Source organism: Phodopus roborovskii, unplaced genomic scaffold, assembly GCF_943737965.1.
Source record: "Phodopus roborovskii unplaced genomic scaffold, PHOROB, whole genome shotgun sequence".
In the NCBI taxonomy this organism is placed as follows: domain Eukaryota; kingdom Metazoa; phylum Chordata; class Mammalia; order Rodentia; family Cricetidae; genus Phodopus; species Phodopus roborovskii.
Window position 1 is genome coordinate 18,445,853 of NW_026126585.1, and position 26,522 is coordinate 18,472,374.

General features: G+C 50.4%; 1 protein-coding gene across 1 annotated transcript in view; it reads right to left on the reverse strand.

Moving 5' to 3' along the window:
• Positions 1–26,522, reverse strand: part of Nav1 (neuron navigator 1) — a 220,548-nt gene that overhangs the window by 133,126 nt on the left and 60,900 nt on the right. Inside the window, exons 2-3 of the mRNA XM_051204077.1 lie at positions 18,185–18,927; positions 13,792–13,895 (exon numbers count right to left, since the gene is read on the reverse strand). Coding sequence (XP_051060034.1) covers positions 13,792–13,895; positions 18,185–18,894 — 814 coding nt within the window. The 5' untranslated portion in view covers positions 18,895–18,927. The remainder of the gene's footprint in view (positions 1–13,791; positions 13,896–18,184; positions 18,928–26,522) is intronic.

Sequence of the window (26,522 nt, forward strand, 5' to 3'; positions counted from 1 at the left end):
CAGGCACACACACAGTGCTGGGAGGCCCTAAGTCCAGACTTTAGGGAACTCAGAGGTAGAGCCAAGACTGTGAGTCCATGTAGGAAACAAGCAATCCGAAGCTGGTAAAAGGGATGTTGAGTGGTAAACCCCCTAGAACGTGACTGGCGTAGAGGCTGGCCATAGGACACACAAACACTGGCACTTCTGCCTGAAACAAGCTCCTAGTTCAAGCAAGAGAAAGGACGTCTTGTAACAGTGTCCCAAACAACTGGAACTGGATATCCTTCTGCCTCAGCCCTCTGAGTGCTGGGATTATAGACGAGCCATCGTTTCTAAAGTGCTCACTCTTATCCAACTGTCATTCCATAATTTATACACGACTTCCCCGATTCAATAGCACGGGGATGTTGCCTTCACTAAAAACTGCAGTTTGGGAAGGGTAGCTGTGGGCCGATTTACCGAGTTCTTGGTTGTAATTGGCTAATTTCCATCCTGACTGAACAACACTGTGCTCTTCCACCCATATCTGCTGCTGCACACAAAATGCCTGGCTTAGCTTGACCCCTCATCTCTGGTGTTCGTATCTGTAGGAAAGTCTACAGCATTTTATGAAACCCCAGGCCATGTGTTATGTCCACCTGTATTCCCTTTGCTCCGGATGCCTCCTGCCCCGGGACCTGACCTCCCTTCCACCATGGCTTAGTTCTCCCTCTTCTCTGTAACCCTCTTTGTTCCTCTGAGCCTCTTCTCATGGCATATCATAGTCCCCAAATCTCAACCCCGTTTCTTCCTTCAGCAAACAGCCCCGAAATTCTGCTTCTCGTCCAAAGACAGAGCAGAAAAAGGATAGGTCACTCCTCAGACCTTTGGCTGAAATCAAGTTGGAATCTGTTCTTATTAGAAGACAGGCAGCGCCCCTTCCTGCCTTCCAAGTCCCTCCCATCCCACACAGCACACCTCCTGTGGGTTTCTGAGGTGTAAAACACTATGTATGCACAATGTCGTGAGTTAACTCACTGACAATTCTCCTGCCTTCAAAGGGCCTTGCCATGGCCGGGTCGCGGTCCCTTTAAACACTATCTCGGCATCTTGGAATAAATACTCCCTAATACCACCTCTACCTTTATCCCACTCTTTTTTATTCTTTTCACATCCCCTGAGTTTCCCAACCATCCTCTTCTATAGTGACAATGCTCTGCTGCCGTGGCAACAGCCATTCTGGCATCCGTCGATAAAGCTGGTATGTACAGAGTCTTTCCTACAGTGGTTCCTAAAAAGAGGGGGTTCTGTCACATCATACTATCCCCAAGGTCAACCCTGAGCCCCTTCTGATTGGTCATTTCCCCCTTTGCTACCTTGCAGAAATGCCAGGGCTCAAGTGGTTCATTGCATGGAGACCAATGGTCATCAAGGGATGGCGAGATGACAGGGGAGAATGGGCTGGGCAGACGGAGGGTGATGATGATGTCAGTAAACCTAGGTGAGGGCGGGTTCCCATCAGTTCCTATTGGGCGGTGGGGAAAGAGGATGGTGTGGCATCATTTATAGCTTCAGTTCCTCGGTCTCCTAAAACAAGCTCGCCATCCCATTTCCCCCAATTTCTGCACTGGAAATAGATTGTGTAACTTGACCATATTTGTTGTCTAATATCTTGACAAAATCTGAGGAATGAAGATGTAGGCCTTGGACCAGGGAAAGGCATGCCATGTGACTTTACATCCTCACATCCTTGTGGCTGGAAATGGTGTAAGCCAGGGTGGGGGGGGTAGTCTGGGGCTCTGTCTGTTGTGATAGTGTTAGCAGAGCTGGAGGGAAGGCGGGAGAAGAGAGAAGGAAGTAGAAATGACTGTCCCTGCCCTGATGGCCTTGGGAGAAGGGAAGGTGACGGAGAGAGGAGCCCACACTTTGCCCCCCACAGGTCAGAGTTTGGGGACAGGCAGCATTCTTGTTTCTGGGCCCACAGTCAGGATCCAGGGAACAAGGACTAGAAACCCAACCATGTGCCTGCAAGCCTATCCTATATCCATCCTGAGTTAGGGCTGGGGGTGCCATCAACCCCAAAGCGTGGCAAGCTCTTTCTTTAAGGCTGCCTGGGCTCATCCTCCTGTGATGAGCCTCCTTGTCCCTTCTCAAGCAGATTCTGACACCCGTCTCTGTAGAATGCCCTCTGTCTATTGCTCCCCACGTCATTCTACCAGGTCATTCCCCTATGTCACTCTGTCCCTCAGTGGGGACTTCAGAATGTGCTCAGCCCCATGCTACAGACTGTGGAAATGGCTGATGGTGAAACTAGGCATCCCCTCCCCATCGCTCAGGCTCACTCAGGTCAGCTGGGATAGTCGCTGGGGGATTTAGCAGAACACAAAACGAAACACTCTCGTCCTTGCGCACTTTATACTCAAATGGGAAAGATAGCAAATTAGCCCGAGATACCAGCTACTTAAAAGCGCTAAGGAGGGGCCAGCAAGACAGCTCAGTGGGTAACCGAACTTGCCACTAAGCCTGACAACTCTCAGAGCACACACGGCAGAACTGACTCCTGAGGGTTGTCATCCAAGCTCCTGCAGACACACACAAAATAAACATTAAAAAAAAAAAAAGAAAGAAAAAGAAAAAGAAATTCCTGGTGCATTTGAAAGACAAGGAGGATAAAAGGTTGGAGAGGCAGAAAAGGAAGGGAAGCTGCAGAAAGTGGGTAAGAGATGTGCCGGGAAGCAGGGTAAGAGATGTGCCCGGAGGCAGGGCACGGAAGGCCGTTAGGTATTTATAGGAGGACCTGTCATTTGGCTTAACACTGGCAGGTCAGGGAGAGACCTGGGAAATGATCGAACACTTTGAGTCTTATGTGGAGGCCAGTTGTTGGGGACATTGACTGAAGTGGTGAATCCAGATAAAAGACAATGGTGGTCTTGAGAATTAGTCATCGATGCTATACATCCGAGCCATTAGAATGTGTCTTTAGCTAAATGTGGGTGTGCACGAAAGAAAGGGATCAAGAATATTTCCCCAAGGTTTAAATGGGAATCTCTCTCTCTGTGTGTTTTTATTTCGTTTGGTGTTTGTTTTTCAAGAAACAGATATTCTCTGTGTAGCCCCGGGTGTCCTGGGACTCGCTGTGTAGACCAGGCTGGCCTCAAACACAGAGATCTTGTTGTTAGTCAGGGTCTCACCAGGCTAGCTGTGAACTTAGTACCCTTTAGCCTTTTCTGAATGCTAAACTTACAGGTGTGCGGTCAAAGCCAGCTCTCCTCAACCCCGTGTGAAGGAGAATGCTCCCTCCTCCTTTAAGGATGGTACTCCACCTCTCCCCACATTCATGCAGCCGCCGCTGTCATGATTTCCTAGCATCGGCAGCCATCATTCATCATGCATTCATTTGTGCTTCTCAGGAACCCATTTTTGGTTGAACTTGTCCTCAAAGGCCATCAAAGTCCTGTGCGCACAGTGGGCTCTCGGGAATATTTAGTGAATGACGACTGGTTAAATGAATGAATGGGTGACTCAGAACAGATGTGTGGGGCCTGTAAACAGGGGTGACCTCTCAGTACCCTGTGGTGAGAGACAGCGCAGCTGGACTGTGGGTGGAAGCCGGGCCTCTGGGATGGAAGCCCAACAGTGCATTTTCTCACTTCTCTGTGGCCCCAGCACAGGAGGAAGCTGCTGACCCAGTCTTTGTCCCCTTCACGAGAAACTCCATAGCCTTAGGGAATGACCTAGGGATGTCTAGCTAGGAGACTACCTCGTGCCCCGAAACTTCTGCTGTGTTCACAGGTATGGGGGAGCTTAGCTGCACTCTTGAGAGAAAGGTGCAAGTATGTCCGGGGTTTTTCTCACAGCCCGGTCTGTCTGGTGCACATGTTAGTACTAAACTAGGACTAGAGTCCACCGTTTACTCCTGTGCGCATAAGGAAAGTTAATAATGGACACAGCGATGTCACACAGCACCCTGGCATGCTTATACCTACAGGAAGTCTTCTTACGTTGGTCCTACTGACTACTAGGGTAAATGAGGTTTGGCAAGCTGAAAGCTGGTAATAGAACCAGGGTTCTAGACCTTAGTCAACCTGTCTCAATGTGGATCAACCCTGACCTACTGCACACATTCCTTAAAACACCCAGTGCCATGGCCTTCCCCTTCTCTAAGCTCCAACGCCAACGGGGGGGGGGGGGGGTTAGGGTCAGAGAGGAGCAAGGAGGCCTGAAGAAGAAAACCAAATACTGTCTGGTCACAAGAGGAGACAGGACCTGAAGCCAGATAGGCATCTCCTTAAGTCTGGGGAGGCACTGACCCTCTTCTAGAACCTGAGGTAACAGGAGCTAAGGGCTGTTCAAGAGAGTCTTCTTCAGGCCTGGTGTGAAAGGGCAGAGGACAGGCCCCTCCTCCAGCCATAGACTCCTCCATTTATTTTATAAACCCTATGAGTCAGAGTCTCATCATCTTCATTTTACAGATAAAGAGACTTGCCAAAGACCATACTGGGGGTACCCAAGATAGTTAGCCTTCGAATACCATTCTGTTAGGGTCCTGCAACCTTCTACAAGACCCTTCATCAACAGGCAGCCATTATCTGGAGAGTCGCTCCGCCGTACTGCATACTGTTTCAAGCAGCACAGGAGCCCGCATAGCATGAAAGTCTGAAGTTCTACTGATGAGATCCCTGTATCCCTATGCTTGCTGTGACAGAGGTTACAGTGGACCTGGGAACCACAGTCCTGGTAGGACTGACCCACTGAGTCCAGGGAGAGGAGATGGAGGGGGCATCCTACGGACAGAGGGCGTCACAACACAGGACAGCTAGCCTCCTTCTTGCCTCAGCTTCATGGACTCTGTTCTTCGCAATCCCAGGGACCCTGGCAGCCCCAGGAGCTTGGGGGTATGGAGTTCTCTTCTGAACCTGCTGGGTCATTAGATACCCCTGTGGCCAGCACTTCCGCTGACCCCGTAAGTTAGGTAGGGTGAGAGGGCATGGGATCTCCACTCCCTCCAGAAGGGAAAAGCAGGAAGACAAACCTAATCTAGGGCAGCTGTCTGAAATTGTACTCGCTTAAAACCACATCCCCTTGCCTCTCTGGCCAACAAGAAGTCCAGATGTTTCCACATGTATGTGTGCCACATACTACGGTGGCAACTGTCTCATACACACAGCTACAATGGTCCGTGCACACTGAGCCTCAGATGAGCTCTGTACCACCTGGTTTACGTGGTCCATAGACCAAGACCGGCCTAGATTGGTTGTCATGACAACTATTGGCATGAGATAGGCAAAGGGAGAGGAGAGGGGGGAGGGAGAGAGAGAGAGAGTGAGAGAGAATATATATATATATACATATATATATATATATATATATATATATATATATATATATATATTCAGTACAAACAGGCAAACTATTTGTGTAAGCATGTATCCTCTTTTTATGGTCTAAGCCAGAGTCAAAGCAGATACTCCATGCAGAGTCTCACACCGCTGAATCACAAGGTTACATGGGACCTTGGAGATGGTCTTACGCAACATTTTCCCTCAGGGAATAACTGACCTATTTGTAATAAAGCCTATTGCCTCACTGAGGGCCAAGTAAACCCCCAAAACAGAGGGGAAACACAAGGCCCACAGCTGAGCTCATCTTGTCAACCCATTGATGGATGACATCCTACCACAGAAAAATAACTTTGCAATCTGTAGCCACAGGCCAGATTTAGGAGGTCAGTAGACCAAGTGACCAAATGTCAGCCCATGCCAAGATGATGGCCTTTTTGTCTCTGAGACATAATGTCCACGGGTTCCTTAAGGAGCTTCTGGAGCTTCAAACAGTTAAAGACACGTGTATACATAAAGAAACTGTAACCCGCCTTAACAGGGTGTGGCCCTGAGACACCTGAGCAAGCCCAGTGAGGAGACACGCCCACTCTGTGGCTGCTCTCTTTCAAGGCAGGCCCATCTTTGTGCTTTATTAGGGTTTTTCCTACGTTTCTCAGTAAGACACAGCATCCAACAGAGGGCTGCCGTGGATTCATATGTTTCAATTATTTTTAACCGGTATCACTGGCAATTACTTGGCACAGAAAAAATAGCTCTGCAAATCCTAGAAATAGTTCTCAGCGCAGTGGGCGGGGCTTCTAGAGCTGGAGCTAAGAGCTTCACCTTCTCAGAGCCCACCTCAGCACTTCCTCCTGCCTCCACATGAGCCCAGCTTCTACAGCAGGAAGGATGCAGTGAGCTCATAGCATCCTGCTCCGGGCTGGACCTGTTTAGTTTGGAGTCTCAAGCTCCACATCCCTGCCTCTGTGTCCACTGAGGCTGAGTTCTTGGCTGTTTGACACCCCCCACCCCGTTTACACTGCAGAACACCCTCATTTCCTATCTCTGCCCTCACCTTAAATGAAAGGACAGCCTGGTGTGGTGGCTCAAGTCTTTAATTCCAGCCCTGGGGAGGCAGAGGCAGGCTGGTCTCTGTGAGTTCCAGAACAGCCTCGTCTGTCTACATAGCAAGTTCCAAAGTAGCTGGTGCTACATATTGAGACCGTGCCTCACAAAACAAAACAAAAGAAGATACAGACAGCTATTTCTTGACTCTCTCCTGTTCCCAGGGCTTTGCCTGCTCTGGGATGAGTGATCTGGCACTCGCTGGTCCTACCTTAGTTTCTTCTGAAGCCTGGGACTCCGGTCCCCTCGGGGCCACACAGAGAGGATGGAGGACAGTGCCTGCTGCCCTGGCTCCTGTGTCTGTCACTCTTCAGGGACTTGTCCTGGAGCTCCTTCTGTGTAAGTCTGCTGAGTAGCCAGCCTTGAGGGGCAGAGCCAGGGACTCTAGTCCTCGTGCCAAAGGGGCTGTGTGGGGTGTGTCCCAGTGTCTGTGAGGCACTGGGTCAAGGACAGCTTTGACTCCTTGAGACAAAGCCCCCGCAGGCCCTTACCTACCCTGATCTTTCCAGAAAGATCACAGTCGAGAAACACTGTGGAGGCGGTAGAAATACCAAGGCTCACAGTAGAGAAACACTCAGGACTGGGCAAGACAGAGGCTGGACTGGGGAGATTCCTAAGAATCAGACCATGGCCGACTGGCCCACAATGGCTAACCATGGGACTGGGGTTTCTGGTGGGGGTGGAGCTGAAGCAGTTGTCTACAGTTAGAGAGAGTCTCCCTACAGCAATCAGGTTGCAGCCAAGTCCAAGACAGACAGGATCCGGGGCTGGGGCAGAGTGCCATTCCCAGGAAAAGCACTAACAAAGGTCTCTTGCTCATTCGTCTACTCTCCGTTTTTCCCAGCAGCAAGGACTCCAGATAAAGGGGGATGGGCCCTAGGGAGACGGGCCTCTGGACGTACCCATGGCCGTGAGAAGTCCCCTGGGAGACAGGCCTCTGGACGTACTCATGGAGGTGAGAAGACCCGTCTTAATTTGGGCAGGACAGTTTCTTGGGCAGGAGATCCTGGACTTTATAGGTAGCTAGAGGGGTTACCAGTGCAAGCAAACGAAGACAGGTGTGTATACATTCATTGCTCTGGTAACTGCTTCAAGCTCCTGATGGCCCAGCTTCTCTGCCATGATGAACTGTAACCCTGCAACTGTGGCGCTACTATGGCCTGTCATTTGAGAGGTGCCATGAGGCTAGAGCTCCGCCCCTGACCTCTGGCCAGAGCTGGAGCATCTCCAGGATACTCCGTGGATCCTGCACAGCTGCCCAAGGCTGTGTGCTGAACAGCTCCCAACTGCATCATAAACCCCACTAGCACAGAAGCTTTTGCCTGTTGTGCTCAAATGTCTAAGATGTACCTGGCACATAGGAAGAGTTTAATTAACTAAAAGCTGATGTTGACTACGAATCCCTTCTGGAGTTGGGCAGGCTGAGGCTTTGGTTTGCTTAGCGCAGCAGAGGACAGGGAAACAAAGTATTCTCAACCCTAACCTTGCTGTATTTTGAGAACCCAAGGTGGCATCCTTCCTGCCATTCACACATCGGCAGCAGGGAGAATGTGGGGCGGGCCTGGCCCAGGGCAACCATGGGAAAGGGGATTTCAGGCTGCCCAGCCTCTACAGTTCTTGATATTTGCGAAAATGGTTCCCGCTGAGCTCAGTTTACTCTGCAGCTAAATCTCACTGCCAGCCAAATGCTGCCAGGAGGAGTCACTCAGTCCCCCCCTCCCCCGTCCAAGGCAGCGGAATCCAGATCCTTCTATTTCAATCCGCTCTGGCAGGGTACCTCAGATGACCTCCCTTCCCTACTCTCTTTTTTTGGGCCCCTTGCAGAGCCTGGCTCGCCACCTTAGTCCCTTAGTCATTGCATTGCTGACCCCTTAGGCACTGCCCCCTCCCTGGACTCTACCTGTCTTCCTCTTTGCTGAGGTCATGGCTGCCTGACTTCATACCCCCAATGGACCAAGTTGGGTGAATCATTTAACTGCTCTGTACCACAGTTTCCCCATCTGTGAGGTAGGGTGATGAGGACAGCATCTGCTTGATAACAAATAATGCTGGGCATGTTCTCTTCTCTGATCTTTTCCTATTGAGTTGAAGCACTTAATTCCCACAACCCCCTAGGGGAAGGTTTATCTGTTTATTCGTTTATTTAATACTATTTTAAAAAAGAAACTAAAACAACCCATAGTCTCCTACAGCCCCCGCTGGCTTTGAACTCACTGTTTAGGCAGGGATGACCTTGAACTCCCCATCTTCCTGCCTTCACCACTGATATGCTGAAATTACAGGCGTGAGCCACCACGCCGCCCAGCTGCAAGAGGTATGTTTGTGATTATTACAACCCAGGAAGCTGAGGCCCAGAGAGGTTTAGTATCTTCTCCAGTGCTGTGCAAGCAGAGAGGTTTCCGGCTCTGCTGCAGTTGTTCGGAGGATTAAATACGCTTACAACAGCGCCTGGTTTACAGAAAGCTACAATAAGTGTCAGCTGCTGCTACAAGTGTTATGCCCTCCCACCCTAACTCCTGGAAGCCTGCTTGGTCCCAGATGGCTGTTGTGTTGATGTGAAAAGGGGTCTTCTGAGCTCTGCTCACACGGCAGCCTCCTCTGCTCCTTTGGGGGACACAGCCCTGGAGCACAGTGACTATCACCCACTCTATGCTTGCTTAGTTTTCTGGTCAATTGTCTGCATGTCTCTCTCCACGGATGGCTGGGACATCAGGCTTATCCTGGCCCAGAAGTCCCCAGAGGACAGGGGATATAGCCATGTGAACTCAGCATGAAATGACATGGTCTTGAGTGACCGTGGTGACGGTGACATCCTGGGGCCTGCCAGGATTGAGGGACTGAGGGAGATGGCGGCAAGGTGTATGGCTCTGTGACCCCGTTTTCCTTCCCTGCCACTTGGCAAGGGTCTACAGCAATTGGGCTGAGCTTTGGACCGTGTGCAGTTACCGTAGTGAGTCCTGATGGCGGGGCGGGGGGATGGGGGCGGATAAGAGGACAAGGGCACAATCTGCAGGCAAGCAGGGCTCAAGTCCTGGCACAGCCTGGAAATGCAAGACTTCAGATAGGGTTCAGAGCCTCTCAGAGCCCGAGGTTCCTCCTTCCCGACAAGAGTAAGACCACTGTTGAAGAGCCACACTGTGTGCTTACACACTGTAGGCTTCATCTTACACCCTAGCTTTTGGGGGGAACTGGGAGGCAATGGTGCTGGTTTCAGCCCATCAGATGACTCAGCATCCATCACGAGCATAAGGCCGATCCCTCCTCAGGGAAAATGAGGCCAAGGTCAAGGGGACTCTAAGGTCTGCTGGAGCTTTTACACGACGTTCTTCGATGTTTGCTTTGGCCTCTGCTCTGTGCTGCAGCAACGAGCTCAGAACAAGCTCTTTCTGCTCTCCCAGAGAGCCCCTTGCCCCAGACTAAGTCACATCAGACATAGAATGAGCTTGGAATGAGCATTCTGCTCCCCAATCCACCACACATGAACTTGTGGCTTAAAGACAGAGTCTGATCACCAAGGGAAAAGACGCAGACAAGTAAAATCTCCCAGCAGGAGGCCAACTGCACAGTCCCTTCCTGGTCTATGCATTTAGCAACCCGCAAATGATAAGGGAGCAGAGAGGAGTCTCTGGCTGGTCCCCCGTGACCCGAGTTTCCATGAGAGAAGATCCCTATAGTGTGTGTCCACTTAGCGCTCATTCAAACACGCCACAGAGTGGAAGTAATTAAGGGATCCATGTAAACCTCAAGGCGACCCTTTCTAGTCTCCTACACATGTGGCAGAGTCAGCCCTGGTTTCCTTCCCTGTTCAAATTAAGATCTGATGAAGAAGGCCTTGCAGAGAGAGTTAGCGCTGAGTGTGAGCAGATGGGCCCAATGCCAAGCCGTCCCTGGAAGAGCCAGGTGAATCCTGGGATAGTCAGGGAATACACAGAAGCACCTGTGGACTGGAGTCTTACGACTCTTGCCCCCAGGGCCAAAGCAGAAGCAACAGCTGGCTGTGGACAGTCTTCGGCACATATGAACCAGCATGGTGGCAAGACACGATGGGAAAAAAATCTCTCCTGCTATATGAGGATTATAAAATGTTCATTTGGACTCCGTTCCAGGCAGAGTGGTGTACGACAGAGAGAACTCTCTGGTACTCTCCTTCTCTACCCTTTCTAGGACCCTGCACCTCCCCCATGCTTATGAGAAGAGCAGACAGATTGGTGGCTTCTCCTCAGCTGGGAGAGGAGACCTGGCTCACAGCGGAGGCACCACGAGCAACAGACTGCTCATTCTGGAGTCCTTGCTCATCAAACACAGTGCATCCATTCACCAACAGGCAGGGGTGATGTCTGAGCTTAAAGGAAAGTTGCCCGTCTCCCACATATTAGTATTAAGACAATACGATCAATAACTAGGAACAAGACTGGGGGTACTGGCTCACACCTTTAATCCCAGTACTCAGGAGGAAGAGACAGGTGGATCTCTGGGAGTTCAAGGCTGGCCTAGTCTATATAGTGAGTGAGTTCAAGGCTGGCCTAGTCTATATAGTGAGTTCTGGGAGAGCCAGGACTACACAGAGAAACCCTGTCTCAAAACACAGCCGGGTGGTGGTGGCACACACTTTTAATCCCAGCACTCAGGAGGCAGAGGCAGGCTGATCTCTGTGAGACCAGCCTGGTCTACAAGAGGTAGTTCCAGGACAGGCTCCAAAGCTACACAGATAAACCCTGTCTCGAAAAACCAACCAACCAAACAAACAAACAAAAACAAAACAAAGCAAACAAACAAAACAAGACCACAGAAAGAGGGGGGAGAGGGAGAGGGAGGGAGAGAAGGAGAATGGGAGAGAGGGAGAGAGAGCTGGCAATGAACCCATTGTCCCACATCACTTGGGGCCTACTGTAGCATGTTTTCTGCATGTCGGATACATCCAGTCAACTGCTTTGTCAACAGGTATGGGCAGGGCACTGGGTGGGGACTTGAGGGACTCCAACAGATACTGTGAAAGAGTTGGCAGAGTGGTCCCCTACTCTGAGAGCCCCTTGAGAGCAGACCAAAGTCCTCCTCCTCTTCCGCATTGCCAGCAGTGTTTGCTGGGCACAGAGCGCACACTCACTCGCTGGGTCGTTGCTGACTAAGTAGAGAACACACAAGTGATAGACTAACAACATGCCCAGCGAGGGTTCGGATGCAAAGGGGCAAAACCGGGTGTGAACTACGGCTTCCTGTCTTCCTCTCTTCTCCATCTTCTTCAAGCTCGGCAAAGCATAGGGTCCCTCTCAAGGAAGACATATCCTAAATCTCTCCCCATCTAATCCATCAGAGAGCTCAGCGAAGGTGTGTCTGTCACCATGACAACCAGCGAGGACCACAACCCAGACAGCGCCATGGACCCTGACACCCTTCCCTGGGTTACTTTGGGGGAGGCTGGTGCTTCCCGTTGTTCTGTGTGAAACCCACCTCTAGAGTTTAAAGCTTTTGCCTACCCACACGCCGATCACCTAACCTGGGACCTAGGGAATGTTTTCAGATCTTACTGGTGAGGGTGGTCTCCAAGGCTAACAAGTCAGAGGGCTTCCTAGGGTCAGCCTGCAGCAGATGTGAAAAGAAAGTCCTCTTCCCAGCTCACGGGGTCATAATTAGCAAGGAGTGCCTGGCTAGGTGGATGGAGATCATTAGCCTAACAATGTGGTACACACATAAGGAAGCCATTACGCTAACAAAACTGCAAATGTAAAAATAGAGCCGCACATAGTTTCCTGGTTACCGCATTCTATTCTGATGCTTTGTCGGTGCCTGTGAAATTCAGTTTACTCTTGTCCCCTGCCATGCCCTGCTCCCACAGCCTGTATACTTATTGTGGGAGGAGATGATTACCCTTTAAATGCCCAGGCCCTGCCCCAGGACCGTCTGCAAGGCCTGCTGTAGGAAGTGTGGCGGTTCTGAGGTGGCTCCAAGGTTACTGCTGTTCAGAGCTCTCTAGAGAAGGCTGCAAAGGGCCAGTCCACCTCCCTGCCTAGAGAAGATGCTAGGCTGTGAGCTAACCTCACAGTTTGCTCATTGGAGCACAGAGGTGAAGTTATAAAACCAACCTTCTGGGTTGGTCAGTGGTAGAGCTTTGTCTGGCATGCACAGGCCCGAGGGTTTAACCCTCAGCACCGCAAACAAAACCAAGTGCATTGTTTTGCTGGAGCAAGTTTCCCTTGGTCTAGGAAACTGACAGATAGAGCATGTTTCCTGCAGTGTGCTGTCACGTGTAGTTTGGTGCACACATTGCTGAATTCTACAGTTTATTTTTATTTTTTTAATGTTGCCAGGAGATCAACCAACACACAAACCTAAGCGCTATGGGGGATTTTAGAATGTGACTCTCTCAGGTTCCAGCCTGTGGGTCACAAGCCACTTGGTTATCTGTTCATCACGCACTCATCCAGGGACACTGGACACCCGAGGACAAACTTGGAGGAGGCGTATTACTTAATTTGAACTCAAGGGTCTTCTCAGTCAGTCTCGGGTCTTTGGGTTTGCGAGCAGTGTACATGCTCTGGGCTCTGGGTGACACTTTGATTCCAGGGCGACATCAGGAAGGGGTCTGTGTGGGGGTGACTTGGTATTAAGTGTTCCTGGGAACGAAGCAGGTGTCAGGCAGCCAGGCAGGTAGCTATGGACTGCCACCCCGGCTCCCAACACCTTCTCTACAACCCGCTGTCACTCTCCCAAGTTGTCACCTTGCTACTGTGATCTCCCAGTGACATACACAGAGAGTCTCACAACCTGAGCACTGGACAAGCATGACATTGACCCCTCATGGCCTCCTTCCTAGCCTGACCCTGAAGTGCTCTTGGGCTTGACAGCTTTACCCTAAGTTGAGTCAAGCATGGGAGAAGTTGTCAGGGCAGTTCACAGGTTATTATCATGTTGGCAAGGGACAGATCTGAGGGCTGATGACCCGAGGTCAGTCCTGGGATCCGTGTGATGGAAGGCGATAACAGATTCTCACAAGCTGTCCTCTGATCTCCACATGTGCCCAGACACCTGTACACACGGACACGCATGCGTGCACACACACAAAAATTTAGGACTGGCTTGGTGGCTAGTCTGGTCCACGTAGCAAGTTCCAGTCCAGTCGGGGCTCTATAGTAGGACCCTGCCTCAAAAAAAAAAAAAAAAACGTTTCTTTTAAAGAGATAGACCCAAGATGGATGTGGTGGGACCATCTATAATCCCAGCACTGGAGAAAGACAGGCTTGAGGCTAGCCTGGACTCCTTAGTGAGGCCCTGCCACAAAACGACAGAAAAGCAACCTGTCCCTAGACCCAGACCACTTCTATCCCCTGGGGATAAGGAGAGTCCAGGCCGCGGCTCCTGTGTAGGAAGTCTTTCCCAGGGTACTCACCCATGCAGGAAAAGCTGTCCTCGGTCCTGCCAGCAGGGCTGGTGTATCCATCAAGGGCCCAGCTCTCCTGAGGAATGGGGCCAGGCTCCTGGTCTGTTTGCAACCTGTGAGTCCAAGAAGGAAAGGTAACTCATGGCTTCAAAGCCCCTCTATGGGCTGGACAAACCCTTTTTGAGCCTGGGTCCTGTCTTCTACCACACCTTGAGTTCTCTGGGTCAGCCCCTCCTGGGGACACGTGTACATGTAGACACTCCAGCCAGCAAGCAGCAGAGCTGGGCCAGGAAGGAGTCCCTAAGGGCACTAGAATGTTCAACATCTGTTGCCCTTTGCTGCCCAGCAGCATGCTCCATTCAGAGAGCAGAGAGATACCCAGTGTCTCAGGCCTGGGTTCCTCTGCCCTGCTGTGATTCCTGCCCTTAGGATGCTCATGTTTGCTCAGCAGAGAGCGTACCCGCAGGGAAGGCTGTCTCTGACGTGGAAGCCACTGACTCCTGGCACCCAGAGGGCATTTCGGCCTCTGTGGAATTGCTCACCTCAAGCACACTAGGTCAGGAAAGGAGGGGTAGGCTCAGTCTGAGCCACAGTGATTCCTGGGAGGACAAGTCCATGAGAGATTCACGGTGCCAACGGAAGGAAGGGTAAGGTCTCTGGGCACTGGCTACCAAGTACACAGACCTCAGAACGCAGCTCCAACCATACAATTGCTCCAGGAACAAAGGCTGTGGGAGCTCTCCTTACATGCAATTACCCTAGGCTCAGAGTAGTCCCGCCTACCCCCATATCCCGCCCAATGTCGCCAGCTAAATGGACCCTTTGGCAGCTTGGCGGGAGGGGGAGGGCTGTGCAGACAAGAGGGGAAATTGACAGGCTGGGCCAGGGGACCCTGGGAGTCTCTAGTGCTGCTGCAATTTGTCTTTTAGAGTTTTCACTTTTTCCAATACCTCCATGTCTGGGACCCTGAAGCCAGCGCTGCCGTGAGCTCGCTGTGTAACCCGAGCAAACATCTCCCCCTCTCTGGGCCTGTTTCATCAGGACCGGGAGGGATGACCTGTGAAGGGCCAGGCTGCAGTGGCATGCTGGGTTTGCAGCAGGGTCTGTGGCTGTCGCTGACTCGCTCTAAGACATCTTGGCAGCACTGGGCCCTCAGATGATGGGTGCAGGACACAAGACAGAGTGGAATCAACTGAGAAAGCAGGAGGTCGTGTGCGGCTCATTGGTTAGCATCATATATAAAGAGCTAAGCAGTGTCTGCCTTGGAGAAGATAGGTGCTCACCAGGTCTGAAACGAAAATGCTTTACTGTCTTGAGTCCTTACTGCCGTGGCTGTGTTACAAGAGCAGTTAAGAATGAGTCATCTCTATGTACCAGGAACCTCAAACCCAGGAGCATGAAGGAAGGTGGCCTTTGCCTCTCTGCTCTTAATTGGCTCTGCACGTGTGTCTATACCTGCCTTCCCTTTCCTATATATGCCAGGGCTTGTCCCACTTTTCAGCCTGAGACAGGACAGGACAACATAGACCAGAATGGGCGGGGGGGGGGGGGAAGTAGGAGGGGGCTGAGCCAGAGAAGAGGAAAACCACAATGGTGACCTCACTGACCCTACATTCCTGACACTTTTAACCAACCACACCTGCCCAACCTAAGTCTGACCCAAGACTGGCCTGAGGATTGAAAGTGTGCGCTGTCGGGGGAGACAGTGTGTGGTAGGCAGGGAGATGGTCCGATGAGGGCAGGTGTAGTGACCCTTTCATAGACTCATGCCAGGAGTAAGGAGGAAGCTATGATGGAATTGGGTGTGTGAGACCAGAAGCTGGCAGATGGCCAGAGCGACATTCTGCCTTCTGGGGCCCAAGAAGGAAAGACGGCAAGAGGGGGTGGGAGGCGGCAGGCAGAGGAATGTCACTGGGGTGGCCACAGCTGACAGCTGAAAGGCTGGGGCATAGGGAAAGATGGGTACAGGTTCTGTTCCCCGGACCGGACCAGGCTGGAGACGAGGAGGAGGAGGCCCAGCCAGCCTCTGCTTCTGAATACACCTGAGGTTTTGCAGAAGCCCAAGGTGTTGGGGGTGGAGGATAGACTTCCAGGAAAACAGGCTGTCTATGGATTGTAGGGGACAGATGGCACCTTCTTGGCTACAGAGCGTAGATGAGTGGCCTAGCCAAGCTCTTGGCAGAGCTTGTCCATGGCAGCAGCTCTCGGCAGTGCAGAGTGTGTGGAGGTCCAGCCCATCTGCCTATAGCATGCCGGGGTACCCTCCATCCAAATCTTACTCATGCTGTGACCCAACCTCCAACCACAGCCGAGGGCCTGGGACGTGCAAGGTGTAAGGGTGGGTGGTAAGGGTACCGCTTCCCGGAGATGTGCAACAACTCCATGTCTGTGTGAGATGCAAACACGCACTCAGTGTTTGCTGAGTGCTGGAAACACCGCTCTGTTTAAGTTGCATCAAAATGCGTAGAGGGAAATATTCTGACCTCTTTGAAAAATGCCAGACTGTAAATATACCAGGGGACTTGTAGTGTGGATAATATAAAATCTGAGACGATTTAATACCTTGACACTTTCCCCCAAAGAATGAATTGAAAATGAAGGAAGTCAGGAAGGAAAAGAAAGCCATAGTCACCAGGGAGGTGTTTAGCTGTTAGGGAAAAGGCCATTCAGAGGAAGGCTGGGCACGGAGTGTGGCTCAGCAGCAGAGTCCTTGCCTGGCATGCAGGCTGCTGTGGGTTCGACCCCCAGCAAATGAGAAACAAAAAAAGGAACCCTCCCTGAGTCTATGCTTGGTTCAGCTTTAGCTTCGGAGTCTAAGAAGAGAAAGAAAAGGGACGGATGTGAGCTGCCCCTTGGAAAGAGAGACATCTGTGCGTTGATAGGTACAGTCAGGCGAAAGGGCTCACCTGTCTAAGTATGCCCGGGCTGTGGATTCTGCTGGGATCCTCCTGCAGGAATATAACTCCCCGACTTACAGTTCGTTTGCCAGCATTTCTTGCTTTTGGAAAGTTCTTCCTATCGGGCCTCAGATCTGTCTTTGAGCTAAATCCTTGCCACCCTGACACTGAGTCAGCTCTTTGGAGCGGGCCCCAAGCAAACTAATTCATCTCACAACATGACAGCTTTCCCCATATTTGAGAACAGCTCACAGACCATTCTGAACTTTCTCTTTGCAGAGCAAGCTAGTTTCTTCGCTTCTAACCCTTCTGAAAACACCTTTGTGGGACTCCTGGCTAACCTGACTGGCCAGTCCTATTCTAAATGGGTTTTGGGGTGCCCAGTGTCCTTTTAAAACGCGGTGCTCATAACTGAATGTTGCACTTCAAATGAGGCTGACCACATGCAGGACATAATGGGCATTAATTTCCTTGTCCCAGACCCCAGGGCCTATTACTGAGATATAAGGTTGCACACAATTGTTTAGAGATCTATACACATGTGAGTTGACTGATAGTGAAGGATGACACTCCAAGGGCTCCAGCCTTTAGCTACTCTGATGTCTCAGAGGTCTCTACTACCCAGGGTCTGATGCACAAGCTTTTATACTCCCCAAAATGCATATTGACAGCTACTTCATATATTAGCATGGGACTGGGGGAAACTCAGGAAGTGAGTATAGTCAGGAAGAGGTTTGATTTGTGTTTAGGCTTTTCTAACCTACATAGTGATTAGTAATTAAAATTTAGTTTACTTAATGTGGTCATGTCATAAGGAGTTGTTTTTTACTTGAGAAGCCTAGTTGGCTGAATGTTATTCTACGCACTCAACTTGCTGTGTCTGAAAGCTAGAGAGGGGGCCTGGCCACACGGCCGTGAATGCTCTACCAATGATAACAACACCCACCTAGCCATTTAAGAAGTATTACTGACAGCCAATACACCGTGCACACAGACAGGCACAATGCCGCGATGAATGGCACAAATGTGTGAGAGGAGGAGAGGCGGACAGACAGACACAAAAACTCTGAGAAGCACGGAGGCTTTGCTCAAGCTACTGGAGACTCGGAGCTCAAGACAACACAGTTCGTGTAGCGTACAGTCGTCATGGCAAATGGCCTACACAAATCTGGCAAGTCTAAAGCACCCACTGACCCTCCTGCCTGTGTGATGGGTGCTCAAGCATCTTTAATACCCTAAGACAGCTTCATCCCTTCCAAGAGAGTGTGAAATGGCCACTTTAGGGACACCCTCATGAGTCTCTGCTGTCAAGGTCCAGAGCTGAGAAAAACCAGAGAATTTAAGATGATAGCCCTGTCTCACACCTCAAGTTTCTAGCCGTGCCCCGTAGTCTCCACCAGGCATCTGTCTCCAAAGTCTCTGTTCTCGGTGAGCTTGCCTCTTGGTCTCAATCCCATTGCCCCTGTTCCTCTATCCACCCGGCCCACTCCCCAACTCCAACTCACCTGTACTGAAAGGGGGCCACAGTGGCTGTGATTGGCTGACTCTGCTGATGGGCGGAGGAAAAGCTAATGGCCCCCGGAGTGGGAGAGGGCCTCTTGCTCTGCACGGGGCTGTAGACTGGAGAGGAAGTCCCTGAAGCTGCACCTCCATCAGGCTCCAGAGTCCTAGGGGCTTTGTAATGTTTGTCTCTTTGATCTTTTTCCTGGCAGCTAGGAAGCATTTGACCTTCAGGAGGCCCTGGAATTTGAGTTTCTCCATGACAGTTTGTCTGGGGTGGGCTCCTTCCCCTGGGCTGGCGAACTGAGATTCCTTCCTGGGTCCTCTTCCTCGGGGTGCTCTGTGTCTCCCCGGCTCTTCTGGATCCTGTCTGACTGGACAAGGCTGTTTTGGGGGTTACCCTGGGGCTGCTCCAGGGGGAGCTAGGGAGGCTTTCTATACCCTCAGCCGGCTCCCTGGCTGGCCCTGCAGTTCTGGGGGTTCCTCTTCCTCTGTAGGCCTTGGGGGAGGAGCTTCTGGAAGAGACTGCAGCCTTGCCCCGTCTTGGGGAGGCAGCTCGCTGAGGGCTCAGGACCAAGTCAGCCTGACGAGGCCTAAGCTGAGGAGAGGCGCCCGGGGTGTGAATCCTGGTCTGTGAGGAAGCTCGAGGCACGGGGATGGAGGAGGCATAGTGTGGGCGGCTGGCAGAATTCACGTTGGCCGCCATCCCATTCATGGTCAGCGACAGGGGTAGGGCCGCACTAGGACCCTGCAGAGATGGGAAGAAAAGGAGATTGTCAGATAAAGTTCCAAGTCCCCGTCCCTAGTGCCTAATGATAGTGCTGGCATTGTTAGACAGCCACGGGCATCCTGCCTGACTCTGGGCAAACATGTAAGCCTATGTGTAAAAAGGTTTTGAGAACATGCTCTTCACATGTTCTTGACTCTGCTCCTCTCCAGTCATGGAGACAGACTCACCTCCAGGTTGCTACTGTTTCAGACCTTTCATGGTACCCCAAGTCCTTCAGAAGGAAATGCAATATTATTTTACATGCTGTTGCAGCCAATGACATGTAGACCACAGCTCTTCCAGCCCAGAAATGTGTAATTAGTCTCCATGAGGCCCAGGATCCTCTCACTTTCTTACCCTCCTAGTTGATGACCTCTCTTCTGGTCCTCTGCTTTTCCCGGCGCCACAAGCATGGAGGATTTGAGTATCTCCCCCCTAGTCTTCTCCCCATCTGCATCCACCTTGCAAAACTAGTGTGTCACGTCCTCTAACCTCAGAGACTGAGTGTTTCACCCGAAGGTCAGAGCAGCTTCCCCAAATACCTTCAGTCAAGAGCGCATCAACCCTTCTCTTCCACCGCAATCCATAGTCCCACCTCCCAGATCCCAGCCTCTCTCTCTCTCTCTCTCTCTCTCTCTCTCTCTCTCTCTTCCTCTCTCTCTCTCTGTCATCCCAGCTCCCCAGTTCTGCCACAATAAAGAGTGAAGTAATTCTCCATTTAAAGACAATCTGCAGCTGTTCACGAAGACACATGTAATCAAATTTGGGTCCATTTAAGAGTCAAGTTTTTAAAAATTAACATATAAGAATTTACAGAAAGCCAGGTGGTGGTGGCACATGCCTTTAGTTCCAGGACTCTGGAGGCAGAGGCAGGAGGCTCTCTGTGAGTTCAAGGTCAGCCTGGTCTACAGAGCTAGTTCCAGGACAGCCTCCAAAGCAATACAGAGAAACCTTGTTTTGAAAACCAAAACAAAACAAAACCAAAAAAAAATGTTTTTTGTTTTGTTTTTAACAGAATACAGACATGAACACATCCATAGTTGTATTTTGGGAAAAAAAAAACAAAAACAAAAAACTTTTTAAGCACCACATCAAAGGCAGGACTAATAAAAGAGCTGGGAGGTGGTGGCGTACACCTTTAATCCTAGTACTCAGGAGGAAGAGGCAGGTGGCTCTCCATGAGTTCCAGGTCAGCCTGGTCTACAGAGTGAGTTCTAGGATAGCCAGGGCTACACAAAGAAACCCTGTCCTAAAAAAATAAAAACAAACAAAATAGACAAAAACCAAAACAAAACAAGAAATAATAAAGGAAATGCCAATTGATTTCGAGTACGTAAAAGTTAAAGTCTTTATATGGACTTTAAAAATAAAAAACAAACAAACAACCCAAAGGAATACCTGCTACAAGTATGGAAAGCAAAGAGTTGTTAACTCAGAAGACAGGACCTCTATTATATCAATATTTGAAAACAAATATTCCAGAGAACAAAATGCGAACAATAAACAACAACAAAACCTCACAAAACCATTAAGCACTCATCCAAAACAAAGACAAAAGTTTCCATTTGCTACTTTGTAGCCCTGCCTGGCCTGGAACCCAGTTAGTAGAGAAGACTGACCTCTATCACACAGGGATCCCTGTATCTCAGTCTCCCAAGTGCTTGGGATTAAAGACATGAGCCACCATGCTGGGCTTCCACTCAAAAGCTTAAAAATGCAGATTAAATAGGCTCTCATTTGCTGGTATCGAGTTTACCATCCTATTGAAAAGTATAATATGGACTATTGGTAAGAACACCAGGCCCTTTATCCCCTGGCAACAATGACGCATCTGGAAAGCCATCCTGGGAAAACAATTAAAGATACGGACAAAGATTTATTTGCAATGAAAATACTCTAAATTGTGCTGTGACAATGGAGACAAGAGGCATTGGGGACAATGAACAGAACTCCCAAAGCTTGGCCATTCCACCTGAGGCCACCTAGGGCAGTCAGTTTTGTGCCAAAAGAAGCAGCAGCAGCAGTGTGTGTGTGTGTGGGGGGGGGGGGGTGTTTGTGGTTGACAACCTCTCCCTGACCTTTGAGCTGCAGCCTGGGACCAGCTGTGGGCTAGTCTGTAGAAGCAGCTTGGAGGCTGTGAGAGCTATACCCTCTCCCCGTTCCTCTAGTTCATACTTTAGTAGCCTGGTGACATTACTGGATGACCTGAGATATCCTCCACCTGCTCTATTAGCTGTGGCTAGCAAAGCCGTGTGCATTCAGGGACCATGGAGAGCGATCTTCTGCCCCTCTACGTGGAGGGCCACACCTGAGCTCAGCTGACTGCTACTTCCCCTTCCGCGCACTGCTAGCCCACCTACCTGGTCAGACTGAGGGAGTGAGTCAGCCTTGGCTGCTCAGTCTCCTACATAGGGTATCCTGCTCTGTCTTCAGTCCTGGCATGAAAGGACCAAGAAATTCTCTCACAAAGATATCTAAGAGGAACTCAAGCAAGTACAGCCTGCATCTGCCACAACTTGGAAAAATATGTGAAGGCAGGACACTACTGACAAGTACTGATGTACAGATCACGGGTTCCTTCCTCAAGAAGAGAGCACCCTGCTGTAGAGCCTATGGCCTCAATGGGATTGAGAGTGGATCTAGCCTGTCACCCTACTTTACCCAGCCACCCACCCTTTAGTGGTCAGCTGTGGGCATCAGTTTCGGCGTTGAGAACTAGCTCTGAGGTTTATGTGGGCTCAAGGGGCTGACCTTGGCCTCGAACACTGAGCTGTGCTGGGCTCTGAGTACCTGAGCTGACCAGCAGGCCCTTTCACAGCAAAGGCTTTAGACAATTGATCTGCTGCACACGTGTTCAAGATTTTGTCATTTCTAGGTTCTAGCCTCCTTGGTAAACTGCAGCATGGTCTATTTCTGCTCCCGTCCTCCATCCCAGTCCAAATTCAACCTGCAGACCAAATCCAGTTAGGCCCCTCAGACCACCCCTTCTGGAAACTACATCTTAGAGAGAATCTAGAAATAACTGCACCTTGGTTCAGCTCGATTGATGGATTCTCTTCAGGATGTTGCACCCTCACTCAAAAGATCCATAGGAGCCCACCTACCTGGTCTGCCGGAACCTTCAGCTCCTACCTCTGCAGGGCCCAGTCTGGGCTTCCTTGCCTCAGATATCCCCAAGCCCTTCAGCTAGGGCTGGCTAGATTTCCAGCTCTCACAGTCTGAAGGCCAAGGCTGCTTTTGACTCACTTGCTAGGTCATCATTTTTTAAAAAGCATGATGGGAGAAAACTTTTAAAACAATGCATTGGTAAGTCGCTGGGGCCCAACCCTGCCTCTACATTGCACTTGGGACCTTGCTTACCCTTCCTCCTCAGAAGAAAGCTCTCTAGGAGATTGGAAGCAGGATATTGCTTCAGAGGTGACAGCCATTGGGCCAGGTGAACCTGAGGAGAGCCACACCAGCCTTAGAGTAATAGATCCCTCCCTAGAGAGCCAATTATTCTAGCTTGTCAGAGAGGGGTCATGGAGGGGCATCCCTAGTTTGCCTCTAAGTGAGCATCTCCAGGTACCCAGCATCTGCAAGGGAAACTCAAAGGATGCCCAGCACATACACCTGTCCTTACCAAGCTGTTCCCCGTGTACCTGGGAACAGTTTCTTTTAGTGAGACATTATTTCGAATCCTCTCAGAGATGGAGCTGGGGAGGCAGATCTAGTGCACAGGGTGGAAACCAGAGCAGAAGAAAATAGGTCCTAGGCGGCACTGGGTGGGGAGCTCTTCCCCCGACATCCCTCATGTCTTATAGGTTCTCTGCCCCGTCATTCTGCTGGTCTTGGGTGGTTGGGGCAGGAACGTGAAGAGGAGGAGAGATGATGGATGTAATCCAGCCTGGCAGAGGTCTAATGCCCAGCTGGTGACTGGTGATAGGCATCGGTAGGGTAGGAGCTTGTGTGATGGCTAATCTTGGTTGTCAGCTTGACTACATCTGGAATCAACTTAAACCCAAGCAGCTAGGCATCACCACCAGGGATGTTATTGATTGGATCGTCTAAGATAGGAAGACCCACCCTAAATCTGGACACATAAAAGGAAGTTTTTGCTTTTGGCCTGCTAGCCTTTAACTCTTGCTGACAAGTTCATCTATCCTGTTGCTGAGGCATTCCTTGGCTGCTGTTAGAACTTACTTCTTTGGGGTTCCAATGTAGACCGAAGCCCAGCAGCTTTCTAGGAATCCTCTAGGACTCCAGCATCAGATTGGATCTGTGGAGACATCCAATCTCATGGACCAAAAAACTATAGGAGTTCTGTCAGGAGACAGCTATTGTTAGACTATCTGAACCACAGACTGTAAGCTACTCTAATAAAACACACACACACACACACACACACACACATTCATTCTATCAGTTCTTTATTTTATTTATTTTTTATTTTATTAATTCTCTTCTTTAGAGAATGCTGATTAATAGAGCTTAGGAGAAAGATTGTGGGAAGGATGGGGGTGGGGAAGACACATGGGTGGGGTCCTCCGAGCTGAGACAAGGACACCGGTACCTCCTGAGGTCAGAAGTAGACCTCTGCAATTTTGTCCTGGGCCACAGTCGGACGGCTGCTGGCTGTGGCACCAGCTGCATTCTTAGTGAACCAAATGATTTGGGGACTTCGTTCTTGCTCCTGGGCACATTCTGCTCCTGCTTGGTCCTCACTCCTCATTGTTTTGAGTCCTCCACAGGCAAAACAAGGTAATCCTGGAGGAGGTGTTTGACTACTAGCACCATTAGCCTTCCTGACACCTTCACAGTGCATCTGAGGAGGGCCAAGGGCAGAAGGAGGCTAGGGATGGAGCTGGAAGGGGAAGCCAGGGGTTCATTTCATGAGGGGGAGAGAGGAGGAAAGAGGGAGAGCCCACCAAATCACTACGCACTCCGGCCTGACACTTCATTTAGCCTCGGTGAAGAAGAAGGGTCCCAGGAGTCCCTTGGTTCCCTCATTCTGGAATCCCTGTGCTCGGTAAGTTACACGAGGGACTCGGAACTCCCCGTTACAAACAGCGCCCCACTTTCAGAAGGGTTCTTGGCATCATCTCTGTTCAACAGCCACACACCCTAGCTGGGTACCTTCCATCTGCCACATGCTTTGCCAGGTGCTATGGAAATCAAGATGGCAGAGACCCAGACTCTGATCTCAAGGACTGAGAAACACACCAAGCAGACTGTACAGTGAGTACCAAAAGAGACAAAACGAGGCACCGTGGAGACAGCCTGGTCTGCTAAGGCTGTGATAATCTAGCGAGGCTTCAAGGAAGTCAGCGGTGGGGCTGCTGGTTCACAGTCTTGGAAATGGTGATGTGCAGTAAGGTTCCTTGCACCCATGGGTCTGCCCAGCAGCTCCACCTTTCAGACCCCGCTCTTCAAAGAGATCGAGTGCTACGACAATTGAAGTCTAAACTTCTAGACCCAAAGCCTGGCTCTGCTGTTTGCTTACGGTGTGACCCCTGGCAAGTTCTAGAACTTGAGTTTTCCGTTCTACAAAATGAGACCAAGACCAGCACCTACCTACTAACACAGTTTCAGTAAGTAAGTTAGTTAAATACAAAGTGTCTAGAGCCATGCCTCATCTAGCCTTCAACAAATAGTTGCCAGGAACTCAAAGACAACTCTCTCTCTCTCCCTGCCATTCTAGGATTTGTTTGTTTACCTCTTTGAAACAGAGTTTCATGTATCCTAGGCTGGCTTGTACTCACTGTGTAGCCAAGGATGACCTTGAACGTATGACCCTCCTGTTTCTACTTCTCACGCACTGGCATTATAGGCATTATAGGCATCAGCTTCCATGTCTGGTTTATGCTAGAGATCCCAGGGATGGAGGCTGAGCTGCCTGGTTCTCCTGTTCTGTTAGAAATCTGCAGCAGGGCAAATACTGCCCACCTGTTGTTGTGGGATATTTGTACACTGTGTGAAGGCGCATTGCTGTGATTGGTTTAACAAAGAGCTGAATGGCCAATAGCTAGCTAGGCAGGAGGTATAGGCTGGACTTCCTGGTAGAGAGGGGAAGTAGGAGGAGCTAATCAAGGTGCAGAGAAGATACCAATGGGATATGGAAGGACTTGGACATATAGTATGAAAGAGAGATCAAAAGCTACATGGTAAAAAGATAATAAAGCAGGTTAAGTTATAAGAGCTAGTGGCCCAGCTTTCGTAATTAATAATAAGTTTCCATGTCATTATTTGGAAGCTGGCTGGTGGGACAGAAAGAGACCCATTACACTCACACTGGTTATGATTTCACCCAACTGTCCACCGGAGGAAGGGAGAGGAGACTGAACAGCTTGGAAAATGTGCCGTGTCGTGGTAAGTGGAAGCCAATCCGGAAGGGCCACCACTTCTCACTACGTGACTTCAGACAAGTCAAGTTTTCTAAGCCTGGAGCTCACACCTGCAAAATCTGGTCATGGGCTTTCAGAATGATTAAGTGAAGGAATAAAATAAGATACTCAGTATGGTGACAGGCTCACAGAGTGGCAGAAATTATGTTAGAGAGAACATCTGTCCCCTCCTCTGAGGAGGAAAGGGACCAAATTCAGATAACAAATGGGATTGCCTGATGTTTTGAAGGTGAGCCGAGAGGTTGGTGGCTTCAGGTGGGGCTGCCCCAGGACCCCAGAATGATGTATAGCACACTCACCAAGGTATTGCCGCTTGATCGACCCACCCTATCCCCTTTATTGTCTATATCCCAACTACCTGCTCTCATACACTCACCCTGGTGCCACAAGCACATATTTAAAGGTTTGCTTAATTTTTAAAACTCTCTCTCTCTCTCTCTCTCTCTCTGTGTGTGTGTGTGTGTGTGTGTGTGTGTGTGTGTGTGTGTGTAAGTGCAGGTACCTGGAGAGGACAGAGGACACTGGGGCTGGAGTGACAAGCAGTTGTGAGCTGCCTGGTGTGAGTCCTTTACAAGATCAGGAAGTGCTTTGAACCCAGGAGCCCTCTCTCTCTAGTCTCTTATATTTTATTTTTAAGCTAAAGGCATTTTAGTTGCCTTTCCAGGCTGCATGCCTGACACCATTCCAATAACTTGCAATTGTCCTACCAATTGGTGTCCCAACTTCAGAGGCACAGACTACAAAAGCCAGGGAGGTTAAGGGTCAAGTACAAGATCACAAAGCTAGCCTAGGCGATGCTGAGACAGTCCAGCTCCCAAACCTCTGTTTGCAGGTTGTGCATTGCAACTGCTCAGCCTATAGCTGGAACCAGCCTCCCTTCCAACCCTCACCCCATCTCTTCAGACTCTGTTCACTCAGGCCCCACCCAGGCCCTGTCAGGACAAATGCCAGCTAACTGGCTTAATGCTCTGCAAATCCCAGAGCCAAGAAGTATTTTGGGTCTATAAATATTTTACTCTAGCTTAGAAGGTGGTGAGAGCCTGAGCGCTAGCTGCCTCCATTCTGTGGAGCCTGGGCCGGGTGTTTGGGGGAGGAAGCCCCCCCAACCCCCCCCCATGGGGCTGGAGAACTCTCCAGATTGCTAGTTTTGGACCTGCTTTCCCCGCCCTATCCGCCCTTGAGCAGCAGCCC